At 38.2% G+C, this 22,027-nt stretch overlaps 1 protein-coding gene across 1 annotated transcript in view; it reads right to left on the reverse strand.

Annotated features, from left to right (window-relative positions):
• The window catches only part of CHST9 (carbohydrate sulfotransferase 9), a 78,814-nt gene that overhangs the window by 13,338 nt on the left and 43,449 nt on the right, over window positions 1-22,027 (reverse strand). The window contains exon 2 of the mRNA XM_062501330.1: window positions 3,066-3,103. Coding sequence (XP_062357314.1) covers window positions 3,066-3,103 — 38 coding nt within the window. The remainder of the gene's footprint in view (window positions 1-3,065; window positions 3,104-22,027) is intronic.

Here is a 22,027-nt window from a genome sequence, read left to right on the forward strand (position 1 = left end):
GGATGTGCCACTTCAAGAGAGTCTGTCTTGACAAAAAACTCCTCAGTGACAAAACAGGGGGACAGATATTGTGAGGCACTCTCACTGGTCTCCCAGCTTGACCTGCAGCTTCACTGCAGAAGAGACAGTCTCAAGTCTGAGCTCAAACACAGCTGGGATTTTAACCCAAAAGTCTGTCTCTGTAAGCAACTTCAACTTCCAAATGCAATTACATATGTTCTTGTCAGTCCTTCAGAGATTGAGAGGCACTGAACAAAACTGTATGCAGAAGTGTACATTAAGACCGCAACACAAGCAAATATGAGCAGTAAGGATGAACCATAAAGGATTTCCCCAGACACATTTTGATTGGTGGTCTGTAATGTGTTGTTTTGCCAAGACTGTTACATAGAAACACAAGTTTTTTTTTCTTGTTTCCTTGCATTTTCCTCAGCAGTCTTTACCATGCTCAGTAAACAGGCTGTACATTGGTGCCAGGATTTAACCTTGAAGTTGCAGAGGTAGTTAAAACCAGGTATTGACAAGCAGAGTGCGTGCTACATCTGGTTGACTGCTGGTGGCAGGTGACCACTGCTGTCAAATGAACATACATATTTATATCTATAAATGAAAAAAATGGTTTTTGAGGAAAACCAGCAGATGCCTTATGGTCAAAGGGAACAAAAGCTAGCAAAGATGATAACTGCAGTGAAAGGTTTCTGGAAGCAGATACTCCCCTGGTGTTTTGTCTGTGTCATGTTTCACTAAACTTTGCTTAGGCTTTAGAAGAGCTAAGAACCACACAGAAACCACACTGGTCTTCAAGATTAGAAAGGTCCTACCTAGATGCACACAGACAGTCAGGGGTTTACCCATCAGGAGATCACTGGGACAGCAGCTTTATAATTTCTCCATCCCCTCTCTGTTTCACTCACCTCTCAACAAGATATTTCCTGCTATTTGCCCCTTTGCACCCCTGTTCCTATCAAGTTGTAACATCATCCATCTTCTGCAGAGAGCTTCTCCCTCACTTAAGTTGCTGGCAGCCAATTTAACTCACTGTTGTTGAACTGAACTTAGAGGGGACTAAAGGATCTTACCCTGCATATAAAATTTTAAGCTCAGTATTGAAAATAAAAAGAATCCTTCTACAACAGATATACCATCAGGATCAAAACCAGTTTGAATATTTTTGTTGCAGCAATAAAAGTACAAATCAAATATGAAGTGCTTCTGTAATAGCGTTGTAAATGACAGACTTGAAAATGAAATTGTTTTCTGTTCTGAAACACTCTTCCAGTTCTTGGATATCCATAGGAAATTCCTGTGGAATGGGACATCACCAGCTGAAGTAGTATCCATTTAAATGGGAATGTCTACAAATGAACTTTTTACAGCTTTATTTAGATACATTCAGCATATCAAGACAACACAATATTCTTACAAAATTATATGCTCTTAGGTTAACTGCAGAGAGACAGAGCAGGTGAACCATTCAGGAAGGCAAGACAGTGGCATGCAGGAAAAGACCAAGACTGAACACACAAAGTACAGCACATGAGCCAACCTTTCAAAATGTGGCAGTTTGGCTTTTTAATCACAATACCTTCTTCCTCAGAAAAGGGCAATGGCATGCACAGAGCAGATTTTGTCACACAGAAAATGTGCAGAATTAGGTCTCCAATCAACCATTCACACACAGCCAATGTTGCCTCAAGTTGTGGTTTAAAAATACAAGTGCCCCCCCTTCTGGCCAACAAAGACTCCCAAAAGTGGCTTTGCAAGACATTGCAGGCTTATTTGAAAATGCACTTTTGGTTATAAAAGTTAATTAGACTTGCTGTATAATATAAACTCTCAGTCAAAGCACAGAAATCCCAATAAATTCCAAAATATGTCTGCAATTATTTTAAAAATTGAAAGATTTCCTGTGCTTATGCAATGCCATGTTCTGGACTAAATATCTGTCCAACAGTTTCTCAATAATGAGAATGTTGTAAAAACTCTGAATATTACCTTGTGCCACAGGACCAGGCTTCCCATAAGTGTCCAGACATGCAAGGGCTTGCCTGGTGAAGAGTGGTGCCAGTTCAGACCACTGAAAATGACACACTGACATCTGTGCCATGCTCAGCCATGGCAGGGGACTTGCTGTTAGACCCAAACCAGGCTGCTGTCAGGTTTGTCCTTCATCTCGGTGTTCAGTTCATAGACAACTGTGATGTAATTACACCACTGCTTTGATATATAGCTTAGAAGGAAGATGTCTTAAGGGAGGGTAATTGCTGGACTACAAACATTTTAATAACTGCTTTTTAAGTGTCATTTCAGAATAAATCTCACAGACAATCCAGATGCCCATTTATATGCCATCTGGATAACAGCATTCAGCAAGAGGACAAGAAGCCAAAGAATGACAAGCAAGAACACTGCTTCTGTGGAGTCAGGGTCCTTCGAGCCACAAGGGCACAAAATTGAGGAAAGCAAACTATGTGTTTCCTCCTCTTTTCAGTTTAGTTCCTATATGCTTTTCCTGATGCTGAAATGACAAATTACAATATATAAAGGTTTTTTCCTAAGTAATTACTCTTGATACAGTAATAAAGACAAGATGGAAAATACATCTGCAAGCAATGTCACAGTTTAGTGCAGCCTCAATGAAAATTCATGGCAGAAATAGCCTAAGAAACACTGAAATACACTGCTTACATGTGCTGTTCAAGTATTTGAGTCAATAGCTTTCTGCCTTTTAAAAGGAATACTAGCAAACAGAAGGAAAAAAAAAGTATAATGTTGTGCTACAGAATTTGATACCAATGAAAAAATTACCTTTGGGCTTTGTCCTCAGCCCCAACATGCTGGGAAGTAGATGAACTAAATTGCTTAAATGGCAAATCTTAGATCAAAATGATGGCTACTCTTGTGAATTCAGCACATCTGCAGAGCCAGCCAGTTGTCTGACACGTGCTCCTTAGCACACCTATATTGCTAATATTACTCTATCTCATGAAGTTCTCCTTTCTACTTAACACAACTCTTCTTCCTGAAAAACTAAGTTAGCAAAAAGTATGAAAGTTTCCAAATACCTGATTAATTGTCTCTTGTTGCAGTTTTTTTCCAGACTCTGAAAGGGAAAGAAAATAATTAGTTTGCATGTATTCTCATCAATATGATAGGGGACATGCAGAGCAACAGTAAATTAGTAAGTAAAGAATCAAAACCTATAATTAAACAGAATTTAGCATGTGGAAATTACCTGGTAATTTGAAATGGAAGTACACCTAAAATAAACACAAGCCTCTCTTATAAAAAAGATGTGATAGAAAGAAGGTTGAGATAGGTAGCCAATCTTGCTAACCTGGAACATCACAAGAAATTTAAACATTCAAATGGGAGAAAAAAAAAAATTCTAATATGTAGCATGAAGCCTCTTAATGTTGCAAGATGTACTACACGACCTGGATGCTGGTAGCATCCAGCTCAGGATTTGACCACTGGAGTAGAAGAGCAACTTCTGCCATTACCTTAAAATAAAATTAAATGCCTGTGTCAACACTGAGGCTCAGCACCAGGTGGCCCAGGGAGAAATTCTATCCTAATATTTTCCACAAAGTGGCAAGCTGAATTACGGTCTTGTTTCCCTATTCTGGCCTTCTTCTGCAGCGTCCTTCAGTGTGCTCCTGGAGATAAATTCAAAACCTAGACTGAACACTGCTTTTCTACACAACTTGCCTTGGACTCGAGCAGCAAGGACACCTCAAACCTGCTCTTTGCTTTTCGACCAAAGGGGCAGCAATTTGCTTCATTTACTGCTCCCATGCACTGGTTGTCAAAAGGGCAGCTGGTATCAGTTTGCTACTGGAGACCATCCACACATATTGGGGAAAGTCAGGAATTTCACACTTGTCTATCCAGCCAGGCTACGTGCACCCAGAGGGTTTTTAAAAATAATAATGATGGGACAGGACTTACAACCTGTCAGTATCACCATTAACTGTCACAGGAGCCTGCCTTGCTTGGGTGGTTGCCATTTCCAGCCCTGGAAAGGATACCCCATTTCAACAAAAATTTTCCATATTGATAAGTGTGGCACAAACAGATTTTTTAATATGAGGTGAAAATATATAAAGTGTTAAAATACACTATAATGACTCTACTTAAAGGAAAATGATCCTCCCTTCCCATCCCTGACACTACTCCTGTTTTCAATGAAAGCATTATAGATTATTCAGATGAAGATAATTACTTTAGGCTACAAGATTGTCTCTTATGATAATTACTTCCTGCATGCTTGTGTTGTGTTTTTATTTGCTAAATATAAAAATCATGCTTTTAAAAAACTCCACAGAATTATTGTTTAGGGGAGACTTCTTAAAATGTATTCCCTTGCTCATCCTTGAGTTCATCTTTAGGAGAAATAAGATTTATTTTTGTAACAAATATTTTAGCCAAATAGATTGCTGGTAATAGAATATTAAAGGAGTATGTGTTTTTAGCATTCTCTAACGATATACAAGTTGCTAGGAAAGCAGAGTGTTTGAAATCTCTGGTTAGATCAACACTATTTTGCTCAAAGGTTTGTGGACTTTGAATACTGATGCTTTCCTGTTTCCCAGTACATTTGTTTTTAGGCTATTTTGATTCACTTTAAAGGAATTTTAATAACTTTCTGTTGACAGCATGGACAGCTGGTCTTGAGAATTAGTGAAAATTCACTTGCTGACTGAGGAAGGAAGTGACATCAATGAGTTTCTAAAGTCAGCCCTGAGGGAGAAGTGTGCTCTTCCAGAGTAGCCTTTCATGCCATTGTATTTCCAGCGATCCCTCAAGATGCAAATTGCATTATCAATCAACATTGTGTTTTCTACCCCAGACAAATATTAAAAAAAAAAAAAAAAGCAAAAAAAACCAAGAAGACTGGGAAAGACCTGTGCAGACATTCCTGACACTACTAAGAAAAAAAGTGAAGAAGAATTTATGGTAATTCTTTCCTTGTTCTCTCTTCTTTCTTTTGGTGAATTAATGTACAATATCAAGGAAAAGGCAGTTGCAGAAGTGGCTGTATGATACGACAGCAATGGTGACATGGGTTAAACAGGACAGAGATTGACTGGGCTGTTAAGAATAGAAGAGAGATCAAATTCAAGGTCACTACTAAACTGAATACTGAGTTCTCCATTTATTTGCTAGATGATCCTTGTCCTCATCACAGAATAACCATGTGCATTTGGCAGAGTCAGCACTTGTGCTCAGAAGGGACAAAGGTCTGTAATAACACACATGCTGCAAATTAGGGTGGAAATATATTGGCACCATTACATGGGGAAACCCACAAAGTCCTGGTGTGTATTGTACTATTGTTTTAGAAGAAACATCACAAAAAGCAGTGAAAAAACAATACACAGTGTTGAAAGGGGGCTCAGTTTCCAGCTGCCAGAGGCTAACTGTAGGGCAGGACAAGGTCACTGAAAGTGGGCAGAATTTTGTTTGTCCTGCTTTGTGTTTTTTTTTGTTTGCCTTTTAATTCTTTTTTTTTTTTTTTTAAATTCCCAGAATTATCTTATAACAACTAGTTCCTATTCTGTTTTATTTTTGGCACTCTCAGTTTTGAAGAGGATGTTCCTGTGTCGGTGCCCTGTGATCATTTGTGGCGACCATCAGCATTCACCAGCAGGATTCAAAAAACTCCACTGGAGAGAGTGCTCCTAACTCAAAGGACAGGAAGCAATGGGACACTGACAAAACCAGAACTGTCAGAACACGTCAGCCAGTCCTACAGGCAACACCTACATCAGTCTCAAGAAATGCAGTTAATACTTGACACTTGAAAGAAGTTTCGTTTCTGGTAGATGCACGCATGCGAAATTTAAAATTTTTGACAGTTTTTCCCAAGCCGCTGCAATGAGGCAGCAGCCTATGCAACAACAACAGACCAACTGGGAGATTTACTGCCATCTGAAAACTTACATGGAAGCTGCCCAGCAGGTAGCCAGTGCAGTCCCAGAGCACACCTTCTGAAACTCAGACTGCTTGTGAGCAGATTGCTCTTCTATGTTTCTTCTTAAACTTCCTTTTTCTACCTATCACCTTGCAAACTGTTCCTAAATGGACTCAATAATACCCCCGAGCAGCCTTAAAATCACAAGCAAGTCCAAAGGCCTTAACACTGATACTTTGTGATTCAAAAGTTATATTTACCAGCACCAACTCTCATTCTTGTTTGCTGACACTGTACTTTCCTACTGTCCCAGCTGAGGCCAAACTGCTGAAACTAGATTCCAGTGATGTTTTTGCATCAGAGAAACATACCTCTCTCAACTAATTTTTAATGATTTTCTTGTATCTCTCTAGTTGCAAAAAGTGTAATGGGTGGTTGACTGGTTGAGATAAATGGCCTTCTTGGGTTGACCCCAAGCTATATCACTTTAGAAAAAGAATTACAACAAACATCGTTTAAAAGATTTCTCTGTATGTTCATACACTAATTAGTATACTAATTCCTGTTTCCAGGGCAAGTTGGTTTTTTCAATTTTTTTTTCTTGGTTGCTTGTCCATGATTAAAAGATTACCTGACTGAGAGGAATAATGTATGTTTTCTAATGTAACTGACAGCTGCAAGACATGAGAGTGTGCCATAATTACTGCTGTCACCAGGAATGGCAACACCAACTCCTCAGCCTTATGCACACAGCCTACACAAAGAACAACACCCAATTATGCACTCTATGCCCTGTTTACCTCCACACAAAGGAATGTGATATTTGTGCAGGTTTACAGATTAATCTGGTGTAATTCCCTTTAATGTTAAACTACTTCCAGTTCAAATATAATTAAGATCACCAGGTACAAAAGATTCAGATTGGAAATATGAGTACATTCCAACAGAACAAATAACAGCTTGATGCTGTTTTTTATGTTCAAATAGTTGGATACATTAAGGATCTTGACAGCATGTTTGCTCTGAAAGTATGTAGATGAAAAAAACAAAGGTTTCATTTCAAAAGGCAAGACATTACTACTGTATTTAATTAGAAAGAAAAATCCCTTAAGTATATAGATCTGCCAATTTATTATGTGACTGCTCTAAGACCTAGCAAAAAAGGATTTCTTTTCCCTTCCAAAACTCAAATCCAATGTATATATGCTTCAAGTTTTTACATACTTTCATCATCAATGTCAAAGTAAAAGCTTTGGAATAAAAAGTTTGCTTCCTTAAGTCTTCAGATAATTCTACTAATATTTGTGGCATGGCAGACAGGCAGGGGATGAACAGAAATGCTGAGTCTGTTTCTCTGTTCCCAGGTATCTGAGGGTCTCCAGAAAGACTGAGAAAGAATAGTGTGGAGATCTCAGGGGGCAAGGGGGACCCTCAGCCTTGCTCTGAAACTGCCATGTGCATAATCTGGAGCATCCATATTCACTTAAATTCAAGTGGGAATGGTACTTCTTAAAAAAAAAAATTGTGAAGAGGGAATTTGATACTCTAATACCAATTTAGTTTCGTTTTTCCAGTTTATGAAATAAACTCTACCAACTTCATCTGTTACTTCATGTTTCTAGACTTAAACACATATACAACCTATTAAGTTGTGACCCACCTCACTTTGATTACTGCAGTCCTGATCTATAAGCACAGATTCTGAGAAGTGTAAGTAAATCAAAGCACTAATTTTTTATAAACTTCTGCAGCAAATAGCCATTGCAAAAGAGCCTGGGGAAGAAACACTCAGATTTGTTTTTCAGGCTTATAACAGACAAGGTGTGACACTAACAGATGATCTTCTGTGAAAGCCTGTAACTTGACACACAAAGATTAAAGGATGTAGGGCAGAACCATACATTTCCTATGTATTATCAGCAGAATCTCTGAAGTCTGTAAACAACACAGCTCTTGCAGGTCTGCACATCATTTCCTCCTCCTAAGAAGGAATTCAATGAACTGAAAGTGCTCATTTATACCATTGCCTTCAAAACCCAGTTTAGCTTACTTTTGCACCTCTATGATAATTATGCAACTGAATATGATTACAGTGGCCTAAAATATATTAATCACATCTTCATGGTATTGCATAATCCTTCTCATTTGTCACAATGCCAACTCATAAGCTGCCCTGGCAGAAGGAAACATAAAAAGAAACCCAAGTTGATACTGATTGAAGCAAATGAAGGAAAGTTGGCCATCTCAAAACACTGAAACTCTCACAGCATTCCAAGGTCTCCCTGGCTAATTTTTTGTGATTACTTTTGATATGAAAACAGACCTTTAATTGTCAGTCTCTAATAAGGATGCAGAACTGTTTCCTGGGAGGTTCAAAGGACCCTGGGAAACTAAACATTTACGAAAGCTTGAGTGGCCAAATGTCTTGTGCTGATTAACATAGACCATTCAGTTTCCACCTAACAAAGTCATAACAAGAAGGAACCCCAAAGGAAAAAAAAACTGGACTGACAAAGGAACATTAGTCTTAATAAGTCTCATTCATTAATTCTGTTGAGCAGAAGAAGGAGGTGGGGGTATAACTCAAATCCATTCCTGGACCAAATCCTGCATTGACTAATATTGTGTAATTGTACTTAGGGTGAGGAGATTTTACAACATAAATTAATTAGAAATTTGAAGTTTACCTGCTCTCTGCCTCATCAGCAGTGATAAAAATTTTCAAATGAGACAGAATTGCCAGGATGCCTACTAATAGAATTAGTAAGCAGCCTTGTTTGCCAGTTTTCTTCTAGAAGGCTGCGCTTTCTATAACTGGGAAAAGGGAAAGCAAAAATTTGTCGTATTTTTCCTTAAAGGATGGAAGATTTGAGATAATGGAAACATGCCAGACAGTGTATTTGGTTGTAACATCAACACAATATTGATACCATGATTTGGATGGTTTCCAGCTGAACATGGCACATATTTTCAATGCCTATTTGGCATTCATCCTGTGTCTAACAAGAGTAGTTTGTTTCAATTTTGTTTTACAGCTCATTGTGCAAATGCTTTGAAAAGTTTTTTTTTCCTTTTATCCAACTGCTTCACTACTTTTTTCACATTCCTGCACTCTTAAGGAACTGAATGGAGCAAATCACACATTCCTATTCATCTGTAATAGACAAGCAAAGCTCAGTTAATTATGTCTTAGTAGGTGCATTTTTTCAAATCCTATCACAATGTGATCCAAATCCAATGGTAAAAATTCTCAGTTCCCACACTGCAAGGGCCATTGCTTTTTCATCTGAACTCATACAAAACACAAAGTCTCCCCTTTCATGTTGCTAGTTATGTATGGTGCTTTACGCTGCTTTATATTATGATCATCTGCAGGGTAGGTCACATAATCTGTTAAAACACCTTTTTGACTGTGCTCCCATGTCAAGCTCAATTGCTTATTCAGTTGTATTAAAAAAAAATAAAAAATAAAAAAGTTTCCAGGCTTTGACAAAAAGGAAATTGTTTCTACACACTTGTTTCAGTTTCCTGTATCAGGGGTCTTAGTATATCATTCTGTGAGAGATCATAAAATCGTACAATGGCTTGGGTTGTAAGTGCCATTAAAGATCTTCTAGTTCTAACCCTGCTGCCATGGGCAGGGATACCTTTCACTCAACCAGGTTGCTCAAAGCTCCAACCAACATGGCCTTGGATGGTTGACTGACTTTTTTTCCTACAAAGGAGAACTGTCTGGGCCTTTTATGCTAAAAACATCACAGCAAGAGTTGTCATGATAGAAAAGACCATGGAGAGAAGCTGGAGCTTGAATCCACATGCACAGACCCCACACAGAAATAAAGCTGTGGGTATACAGCTCTCTCTTTGATATACCCTGCTATGGCAGCTGAACCTTTGGGCTCACAGTGGACTGAAACACTACAGTAGTCTGGCTTTGGTTTTGGCTCCTGCTTGGGTTCTGTTCACATTAAGAACATATGGTTGCCCCTGCCCAGATAAGAAATATGAGTGCAGTTGAAATTAGCAGTCCAATTAACCAACTCAAGGCAAAGCCTCATGGAGTCATCATCATCCTGGTCATCATCATGATCAGCTATTGGTTTTTCACTGGTAGCAAAGATAAATTGATCTCCACCTCTGGAGCACACAATACCAATATAATCTTCATTAGAACACCATGGAAATGGCATATGAAGGCACCAGTACCAATGGGAAGCAGCACACAAGCCCAGAGAAACTTACTTTGACTCACCTGCTCGGACAACTGCACCACAAACAGCTGAGCTACAAAGCTTCTCTAGTGTGATTCAGCAGCAGTAGTGTGAGCAAGTAAAGTACACAGCAAGCCCAAACAGGGATGGAAAAATTCAGCTTCTTGGCACTAATTACAAAGCAGAGTCCCATGGCAAAGCCACCATGGGAAGCCTTAGTCTACAGTTTCTGTATTTCAGTAATAAAAATAAGATGAATTGCCTGTACAACATAAGGCCAGGAAGTGACCAGTGGTGATGAGCGCAAATATTCTTTTAATTTACTCCTCATTCTGAGTTATGCCTACATAAACAAAGTGTACTTGTTTAAATCTTCCTTGTTTCTTTGTTTAAGGTCTAAATATGACACTCTAAGGCATGCTCTTAGCAGAATGGCCTCAAACAACTTCTCTGAAATCATGCCAGTTACAAGCAGAATATTCCCCAGTGAGAACCTGACAGTAACAGAAAGAAACTACTCACACTTACAAGGAATAATCTGTAATTAATCCACTAGTAAAGAAGAGAGGGGAAAAAGAAAAAGGTGAAATAGGAACCCTGTGAAATAGAACTTTAACAACTAGAAAAGTAGGAAAATTCTGTAAACCAAATAATTTTATAGTGAAAGAAAATTAGGTGAAGAGAGGCAAAGAGAAATAAAGCTAGAACATAACCTTTTCTAATGCATGGCTTTGAATTAAAATTGGTCAGATACAAACCAAAAACCTACAGCAATCAGTTGCTGCAGGGAGTGCAAATTTATCTACATTTTGTATAACTGGAATATGACCTTTTACGACCAAATCTTGTGGTTGACTTCAGCTGCAGCTATTGGAAGTCATTTGTAAAAGGTCATCCATGACTGAGAACATAATATGAATCCAAGATGCACAAGGACTCAGGTTTGTGCTACTCAAAAGAACTTGGGGAAGGAGAAAGAGGGCAGGAAGCTCATCCACTGCTACAGATTCAGTTCTAAAATGGGTTTATAATTTGGTAATAGCAATTAATCTACGTAATCAATTTCCAATATATGAATGCGAATTATGAGAGGATACACAGTTTTTATGCTTGTCATTTATGACTACATTACTTAAATATTACCAAAGGAGATTATATTATCAAACAAGGCTACTTATTTAGTAATGCAACTTGAGTCAATTTTTGTTATCTAGAACATGGTAGAACCTCTTTCTCCCACAGATTCTCCACTACAAGAAAAGATTATGGACCCTCAGTTTTTTATTGTTACAAAGAAATAAGGTTCTCAGGCAAAGATAGCTTGTAGCCGTAAATAACTTATTTATCTGATTTAATGCATACAAAACCTTAGCACTGTTTGGTTTTGTTGTTTTTTCTTTTCTTCTTGTTTTTTTACTAAAAATACGATTTTAAGGAGCTCCTTGCAAGAAGAGCTGATAACGGTGCACAAGCAATCCTCAATAAGAAAAGTGCAATGATATATAAAAACATGTAAGGTCATTAGTCATGTTCTCTGGACCTCAGAAAATTCAAACTGTATCATCCAAGGTAGTTGATTAGGGAAGAGGAAAATTATACAATAATTTATATGTAGAAGTAAAAGAAAATCCATGTTAGAGAGAGCTGTCAGCAGTTATTTAACCAAGATGGCATGACAACACTTCTCCAGAAACCTAAAGTCAATTCAGAAGGCCAGTCTAATTCACCACCACTATGTGAGAGCTCATTTAAAATTATGCAAAAAAATATTATTTTATGCTTGGTGTCTTTAAAGCCAAACCTGTAGCTCAGGCTTGCAATCTGCCCTACCACTAGCTTTGGGCAGCTGTGTAACAACTGGGCATATATTGCACCTGCTATGGATAATTGCAGCCACCTCCTCTCCTGCAGGTGAAATATGCTGATGCTCCAAGCCTCACAAACAGCACCATACTCTGCTTGGGAGGAGCCTTTTGCTCACTTTAGGAATGCCTGTTGTGCCTCCCTGTGTGTGCCATCCTTGCTACACCAATGAGGATACTGGCAGTGCTCAAAAGTGGAAAGCAGCAGGGGTGATGAACCAAGTTCAGCTGAAGAAATCTTTATGAGAACTGAACTCAACATACGTCACTGAAATCATAGTTAAATGTTTCTTTTTAATTAAAAAGAGACTCAAAATAACAGCAGTAAGGTGTTGTATGGTAAAATTTTCAATACCCTGAAAATGCAAAGTACCCCAACACCAAAAGCATAAACGCTGAACTGGATCAGTTTGATCACTTGAGCACTCTAAGTAGATGTTCTCAGGTACAGCACATCCTTTTCATGCACAGAGGGTAAAATAAGCTTTAAAACTACACCTGCAGGTTTTGTACATGCCAGCAATTTCTGCCCACAAAATATACTGCTGCTGCTTGCAAAAGACCATATGTACATACCAAAAGCTGGTACTGAGGCACAATTTGCATCCATAAATGTGCAGGTGCAGTTCTGTGGAGACCTATGAGAAGAACGTGACCACACAGCAAGCAACTACTACTTACACAGCAGCCTTCAGACAGCAATCTTTCCATAGGATGTGCCATGCCAGGCACAGCAAGGAGAGGCAGAATTTCACGGCTGAAATTGTGGTTGTGTTCGTGACTGGCAGACTGATTTAATAAACAAGCCTACCCAGTTCTGGTTTGCAAACCATGGGTGTGTACTAATACTGGTAGCTCTGATGATACCCCAAACTGAGGGCAAGATTAATGTGTCAGCTACAAAAGTGAAAAAATTTCTGAGAGAGTCCTTTGCACCAAGTGATTCAACATGGTTTTCTATGACTGAAAAAGCCCACCTTGTTTATTCTTCCCTAGTGAACTGCATTCTTTTCCAGGCATTAAAATTAATTCTGCAAGCCTGACATGACTCAGCATGGGAATTACTGAACAAGTAAGCTTCAGCAAGTACTAAGCAACACAATATCATAATATGGTACTTTATTCACATGTAAAATACTGATTTCTAATGAAGTGAATACTCAGGATGAGACTCAGGATTTCTCTTCTGACAGGAGAACACAATCATTTTTGTATGTGATTACCCGCCCATCAATGACTTCCTGCTAATGGCAGGGACAAGGTCTTCACATATGTCCACAGACTAAGGGAAAAATGCATATTTCTGTTTAGCTTATTGTTATTATTTAGTTCTAATGGACATAATACTTTATATGAAATCTGATTAAAGAACGAGAAAAGAAACACAAATGAAATGTGGAAAATTTCTCTCCAGATTAGAAATTATCTTGGGCTAAAGTCACACAAATTGCTATTGCTTAAATATTTAGTGAAGGGTAAAAAATCAGTTTGAGAGGACTGAACTTCCTGCCTTCCTAGGAATCTAGAAAAGAAAATGTGATAATTCAGCATCCACCCCCCATGTAGCTTTTGGGCATCACTAACATACTGACCTATTGCTATAATTAAAGTAATTTGTATACTGTGGATTGTTTATAATTTAAAGGCTAGGTCCAAATGTTGCAAACATGTGAGATGCAAATCTTCAGAGAAATTAATTTTACATATTGATGTTGCTGGCAGGGGGTGAAAGAAGTGCTTAATATTTTTAAATGTCTGATTAATTAGATATACAGTCAGAGACTCTGGAAGAACAGACATGATTAAGATCAGAGCTTAATATTTCTTCTCTTCATACAAGCATACTAAAAATGTTCCTACTTTCAATACTTTTTGTCCTATGGATTACAGATAACTAGCTCCCAGAATCACATTAAAAAACCAGAAACACTGCTGGTTGCAAGTGTACAGAACCAAGCTTAGGTTAAACATAGTAACAAACTTACTGTAGTAATGGAATAATGGAAGCTAGGCTCATCGAGAAAAGCAAGGAGAAAGGTACAAGAAAGCAAGGAAAAACTAGAAGAAAGCAAGACAGAAAGAAAATAAAAAGTTACAAAGAAATCCCTGCATTTTAAATTCTCATTTCTGAGACGGGACCAGTTCTACAAATCCAGTGTGGACTACTATTTCTTTACTGGAAAACTTACGCCATCATGTAGCCACCTACACACACCCAAGACCCAAATAATCTTAGCTAAAAATACCCCTTTATACAAGCTACAGACAAACAACATTTCTTAAGGTTTGCTTTTGTGACTGGTTTAAGCTTCCCAATGCCCAGTCCCTGCTGCAGCTGCAGGGATGTGCTCTTCCTCCTCCCATGTGCTGGTCACTAGTGCAACTGCAGTGCAGGATCAAGAGACATCACAGTCCTGACTCAGCTAAAAATTCTCATCTTGCCTGGTAGGCTGATTTGCAACCAAATGAGCTCAGAGCAGCCACATCAGCTGTGCAGATCAAGGCACCTAGCTGGAAACAACAGTGGGGATAATGAGAAGTCCCCATCAGCATAAACCTCCTGTAATTCCATGTCCTCAGAGCCATTTTCTGCCCTGCTGCTTCAGGTCCCTTAGCATCAGAATAGCCAGGTTTGTCACAAATGACTGAATAGTTCAGATGTGCATTAATAACAACTCTCTTGACAAACAGCTATTTTCTTTTAGGGCTTGCATTGTATGGCACTCTGGTTTTTTTTCCTTTTTTTTTTTTTTATACTCAGATACATTATCTATTTGGCTTTCCAAAAAGTATTTAGTAATATCTCTCTCACAAGGTTTCTTAAGGAAACATAGCAGGCACAAAACTAAAGTGAACACCTTTGCACAGATTTGAAAAAGCAACTGTTGAAAAGATAGGAAACAGGGCACAGGAATATGAGAGAGGACAGTCAATTTCACTGTGGAAGAAAATTGAGGATATTGGTGCTCTTTAAACTGTTCTGAAATCACCTGAGAAAGGGAGCAAAGTGGGAAGAGACAATGTTTGCTGATGATACTAAGCTATTTTGGGGTAAAAATGGTGGAGGCTAAAGAACTTTCTGTGAGAGTAAGTTCATATGACATATGAAGTGCAATTTATACAAAATTATGCTAGATAACTTTTAGGAGAAAGCTTAATTTAGACTCAAAAGTAGAGGACTCTGAACTGAGTTACAAGCACACTCCTACCCAGGAATGAGATCTTGGGGTGGTAAAACTTCTCTGTAATGGTCATCTTCCTGCTTGCCAGTAAAGAAAACAATCTGAAGACCAGAGAAAACTCAAAAGGCAACTACTGAGTTTCTGCATTTTCACCCACTTGCATCTTAAATTCTATCTGCAATTCTGATCCTTCTACTCATATACTGTTGAGCTGAAGAAGAAGAAAAGAGGGTGGACTGAAAGTATAAAGTGGCCTTCAAGGAGCAACAGCTATGAAATCTGGGAAAGCAATGATCCAGAGGAGATATGATAGGGATCTGTAAAATCATGAGTGACATGGAAGGGGTGAATCAGAACTGACTGCTGCCCATTGTAACACAAGGCTGGGGGCATCAGATGAAGCAGGCAGATGGCAGGTGGAAAACAAACATGAGGAAGCAGCTCTCCATGCAACTGAGAAAGGAAACTCAGGAATTTTTTGCCAGGGGATGCTACAGCTGCTAAAACTCTACATGGATTCAGGGGACAACTGAACAAGCTGAGAGACGGGAAATCCTTTTGGGGCTGATAAGCAAACAAAGACCACCTCTGGCACAGGAAGTTTCTGAAACACAAACTGCTGGAGTTTGGAAAAAGTAACGTGAGAAGGTTTCACTTTGCTGCTAGGATATTGAGCGAGACGGAGCTCTCTGGTCTCAGGCAGTGTTGCTGCTGTGTGCATGGGTAACACAAGACAGCTAAAAAAGAAAGGCACTGGTTTAAAATACTTCAGAGCCTGGGCACCCTCAATAACAACATGCACCACCTGCACATGTTGTTGACCATTCCTGTTGAGCCTTCAACCACAGGGGACTGACCAGTACTTAGATAAATTTCCAAGAAATAGGAAGAACAGACTTACTGAATATTAAAAGCATTAGATTCTGTGTGCAATGAAAAATAAACACAATGATCTCAGTGACTTCCAGTGTTCCCTGGAAAGTTTACTGTGAGCAAGAGATTGACCTGCAGTATCCTAAGGTAGATGCTAACACCAGACCACTCTGTTACGCCACAGGCTCGAAACACAAAGGGTTTAGAAGGCATTACAGAAACTTTTTACCACCTATCAATTTTCTGGTTTACTGGTTCTGCTCCCTTGGAACTACACAAAAATCACTAGAGAAAAACAAATGAGCCCTTTTGAGAAGTGAGCTGTGTTGGATCTTTGTTCATAAGGCAGATATTAATTTAAAGAATACAAATAGCCCAACAGCTACTAAAATGAACTCTTAAGTGCTATTTCTAATTATACTACAATGATTAAATACAATTATATTTTAATTAAGCTTTGTTCATACCATCAACCTCCTATGTTTTTTCTCCTTCTAGAGGAGGAAATTAATCTCTTTTTCTAGAGATTCATTTTCATGGCAAATAATGCTTATCACTTAATTTATTTTAAAAGCAAAAGACAAAATCTGTGCAAGACATGAATTGTCTCAGCTGTGTTAGACAAAATCAGTGTCTGCTTCAAAGTTCTCGTGCATGGAGATCCCCAGTCAATGCCTACACTCCTTTCATTGCTGATTTTTAAGTCCTACCAAGAGGCTCACTTTCAGCATTCTAAGCTGTTACAGCTCCAGCTGCTGAGTGATATTAACAGACTGTGCGAGTGCTCCCAGTCTATTTCCATGTAAAATCAGGTTACTGACAATCTGGGCTGAGGAGCAGCCTCGTGGTTTGCCCAGCACTGGGACTATGGAGAAGAGATCCTGAATGTTAGCACCTACTGCCCTCTACCTGCTCCACTTAAAAAGCTTAGGCAGCAAAACTAGAGAAAACTTCACTTTCCAATTTTTTAAATGCGTGGTCTTACCACTCTGATTGGAACTGATTTCTAATCTATGTCTTATGATTGCAAGAGCAGGAAGTCTTATTCTCCTCTACATTGCAGTCTCAGTAGGGACTGCCATTACAAAATGTGCAGATACATATTTCTTGCATAATTTTATCTTGTTTTCATAAAACATAATTTTAAATTTCTCTTAGCAATCAATGGGATTATGAATTCAGACATTCACCGTGTCTTTCCAGGAAATGTGGTGGGAGGTGTACTGCAGTGAAGTTCATGATGACAGAGAAAAAAAATTCCATCTTGTAAATCCCTGCCCTGCAATATGATCCATGTAGTGAAACACTTATACAGGCCATCTGAGTACCTGGCACATACTACAGAGGGACAGACCTTGATGCCTATACAGATAAGACTGCACCATCAAGGACAAAGTTCCTATAAGCCATAGCAGACAGCCAGCACCATGAATGGGGATCCAGAAAAAGTCTGTCTCAATGCTTTTGACCTTGTATTCATCTTAAGCGATAATCCACAGTTATCGACTCTGACTTGCACTTTAAATTCTCAGTTCTGCCCAAGAGGATTGCTTGAAATTCCTAAGATAAAGAAAATCAACAGGAAATCTATTCCCTTGGGTTTTGTTAGAGGGGACACTAACCTCTGGAACTTTTAAACTGTTTTTCTCTGACCTAGAGAATAGAAAATATTTCCATGTTCATTTGTGGAGGGACAGAAGCCATGCAAATGACATTCAGAAAGTCAGACCTGGCCTCAATGAGTGCAAAGGCAGTACTGTAGCCCTGGGTATACATCTCCATTAATCATGAGCTACAGTTCTGAACAGAAAAGACACAGGAAATCCTGACAAGCTGTTACAATTCTATTATCCCACCTGCATGTCTTCCAAAATGCCACAGTAGCATTCCCTTCATATAAAGCAGGAGACAGGAAAATATAAAAGTCCATTTACATATGTAGCTACTTGAACATATGTTTTCAAAACTCTAAATTTCCAAGCTTAAATTTCCAGCAAATGCTTAAGCTGATGCAGTTTGGTTTAGAAATAAAACAAACCATGTGCTTCCAGTCTGTTTGGTCTTCATCACTGCTTCTGCTTCTTCACAAGCTCTGTCACTGATGGTCTGGCATTTACCATCCCTTCCCATCTGCAGACTCATTCACGTTCACACCTGGTTCCACCCACTCACAACAGCTGATTATTTTGATAATTAACCTGTCAGACTGCCCAGACAGCTAAAAACCCCCAAGTAACACTGGACCAAGGTTTTTTATGGGAGGCTTTGGTCAGAAGCCGAGGACAGAGCTGACAAACAAACATACCAGGACTGCATGCCATGCTTACTGAAAGCATGTGTAAATTTATACTGGGCATTCTGCATGCCTCAGCATTAAGCTGGCCTGGCAGATGGGGTCCCTCAGTACCTTCTTTCTTTCTGTGATTGGCAGTAACAGACAGGAAAAAAATAAAGCAAACCCCACCCTCTTGGGACACCCCTTGGGGCATCACCTCTCCAGGCCACTGGCATTGCTTATTCATCAGAGAAAAGAGGTCCTGTGGCAAATTATAACAGCCATGAAGCCAGGAGGTAAAGTGCACAACAACTTCCCAGCACAAGGGCACCTTTAAAGATGTGCCATGATCTTCCAGTATGCCCTCGTGTGGCCAGGCTGCCCGAGAACCTTAAGCGCTGCATCAGAAATCACTGGGGTTTGGTGTTCAGCACAGCAAACCACTGGAGCATAATAAGCTAGGTGATCTACAGCGAAGTGCCAAGTATGTTAAACCCAGCTATAAAAGTGCACTCCACACGGTACTTTAGGTACTGCACGAGTGGTGTGCGTAAATGAGGGCTCTGGCTTTGTTTGTTTTCAATAACAGGAGGTTTTTCATTTGTCAATTTACAGCAGAGATTTTGATACTCAAGAACTGTGTCTGTGTTTGTGATTATACACCCCTGCTGTTAAGTATGATAATTTGTTCCACTTCAGCTTTTATTAATTAAATTAATACTAATTGAGCAATCTTTTGGTATAATTTTAGCCTGAGTGGTTTTTTGCACTAAATCCTGTACACTGTAGCCTCTCCTTAGCTTCCCCCTTTATCTTCCGTCCCAAAGGAAATGTTTCACTGCAGATCACTGCCCTGATATTCTTAGGTTTACAGATATTTATGGCTTGCATACTCCTAAATCAATAATAAAATCCAGTAAAATCAGCAAATGTTTTAGACGGTATTTTAGAGAAATAAGCTATTAAAAAAAAAAAAACAACTACCAAAAACCAAACCCAAAACCAACCCAACCAAAAGATGGCTAATTTTATGTGACCAAGTGCCCTCTAGTGACAAAGTCCTACTCCAAATAACTTTCACAGTCACATCTATGTGTTACACAGTTTTGGCTGTCAGTCTCTGAAACATTGTGGTTTTTGGTTTTCTTTTTAATTCTGGGGTTTTTTTGTTTGGTTGGGTTCTTTTTTTTTCCCAATGTTTTTTGGTTTAGTTCTTTTTTGTTTTATTTAAAGAGAATAAAGAAAAAGGGGCAAGCAAAATATATTTGTAATAGTAACAATAACAGTAAAAATAAAAAAAATAATAAAAATAAACATCAATCACTGTGTTAGTCTAAAATACACCTTATTTACTGAAACATGATGAGTATTTTTCTGCATCAAAGTCATTATTCCTATAACTCAAGGGAGACACATGGTGGCTTGTTTAAATTACTCAACACTGCTTGAACTGCTTTTGCTTCTAAGAGCTGTCTGCCACTGAGTGGTGATGCTGCAAAGTAGAAGAGAGAATTAACTCTGGGCCAGCCTGGCAACCCCTGCCCATTGTCACAAATCCCTCACTCCACACAGAAACCCACCTCAAATCTGTCATTCCTTCCCCAGAACAGCCCACCCACATGCTGGAGCAGACATGTCTAAAAGGCAGGCATAGAGCTTCACCTGCTCTATTATCTCCTCCAAACATCTAAGTTTAGGGAAGCCTGGCTTATAAATGAGCTCTTAGGGAACAAAAAAAAAAACAAAAACCCTCCAAAAGGAAAAATCCTATTTTTCTTTTGTCCCTCAATAATTTTAAATTTGTGAAATTAGAGAAATCATAGAAAGAATACCAATGTCTTTACTTTGTACTGCTACTCCTTGAGGTAAAAGCTGAAGAATTACAGTCTATTCTTAAAAGAGGAGAAAATTGTAGTATTATTATTATTATTATTATTATTGTATATGTAATACACAATATATATCACAATATATATTTTCTATACTACATTATAATATATAAATTAATACATTACATAATATAAATAATGTAGCACACACACACACATATATACATATATATATATACACACACACACACACACCCCCATAGCATTTCCATGATCAAATTAGATTTTTGGATACCACTTCAAAATTATTCATCACTCTTCTGTAAATAGCAGTTTTCCTGTTTTTTCAAACATTGTCATTTGCTTTCTAATGTGGAGAATCTCATACTGACAATTATACTTCAGTCTGTTAAACAGACCTCAGTCATTTTTTAAAAGACAAACAATGAATGATTTAAGTAACACTGTTCTCTTCTATGCATTTTTTTTTTAAATGAAAACATTTCAATGAGAACATGCTTTTTCTGTCTTCACACTTAATGAGCATGAATTATATTTTCTGGTTTTCCTAATGAAGTAATAACCTTACCACATTAATTTTCTTTGCTGTACTCGGTGTCTTTGCACTAAGATAATCAATGATGTTAGCTAGAAAAGTAGTTTGCCAGTGCACTCTCAAGTTACTGTAAAACTGGGGATTTAGTCAGAAGTACTCCTACATTCCTCTCGAACATTAAATTGAAGGCTTAAAAGACAGCCTTTCAGTAAGCAGTTTCTTAGAGAAGATAAAAAACAGCTCATAAATCAAAAATGGATGTGGCAAAAGAGACAATTTTTTCTAATGCACACAGCAAAAAATGCACTGAAGTAAATTCAAATCTCCTAAGGAAATTTTGCTTCCTTAAAAACAAGCAACAATACCAAGATGCTCTGAACTGCAATTTGACCTTTCAAATTGCTGTCAAAAAAAGGGTACAGTTCTATTGTTAGCACCTGTTCTCAAGTTTTATTGCAGCAATTACATTTCTGCCTCTTTGTCCATACTCGACACTGCCTAATATTGGTTAGAATCGACATAAAATATAAAGGATTGTAAATGCAAATGACCTATCTACCCAGTGGAAGGAATAAACCACCCTTAAGTATTTTCTCAGTCATGACAGAAACATCCAGTGCCTTCTTAAGGCTAATAAATGTAGACAAGAAACATGTTACTCTTACACTTTCATGAGACATAAAATTCTGCAGCTCAGTGTCTGTGGAAATTTCTTCTGATCATATTAAAATGATCTTAGGGCTCTGCAGAAACCCTGCTCATAAAACAAACAAAAAAACCCCAAACTAGGATAGTTAAAATTAACACATCATAAATACAGCATGGATTTCTGTATATATTAAGTGACAGGTCTCAGAAACTCCACCACCACCCACACATTCACAAAGCAACAAAAACACATGCAATTCATTAAGCCCACTCAAGTGTGCTGGTTCTTCCTGGCATTATTCATAATTGAAACATTTCAATTCCAGTTAACAAAAAAAGATCCTCTAATTTAAAAGTAAAACAGGAAAATTAGTTCTGTGTTTCTGGATTACAATCCCACAGTGTCTTCAACTAGCCACATTAATCCTTAGGGTGGTTAATTTTAAGTTGTTTTGAGGGTTTTGTGGCTGCTTTTCTTAAAAAAATACTTTTTATAAAGAAGTAATGCAGCCCACTCAAGCAGAAATCTTAGCAAACACAGATCTCTTAAATATTTTTTTCCAGTGCATGATACAAAGCCAGACAAGAAAACAATGAAAAGTGCCAACCTATATTTTAATTATAAAATGAAATGTCATTCCTTAAATACAAATGTTTTTGAGTAAGCATAAGGA

The sequence above is a fragment of the Cinclus cinclus genome, chromosome 1 (genome assembly GCF_963662255.1).
Source record: "Cinclus cinclus chromosome 1, bCinCin1.1, whole genome shotgun sequence".
Classification (NCBI taxonomy): Eukaryota; Metazoa; Chordata; class Aves; order Passeriformes; family Cinclidae; genus Cinclus; species Cinclus cinclus.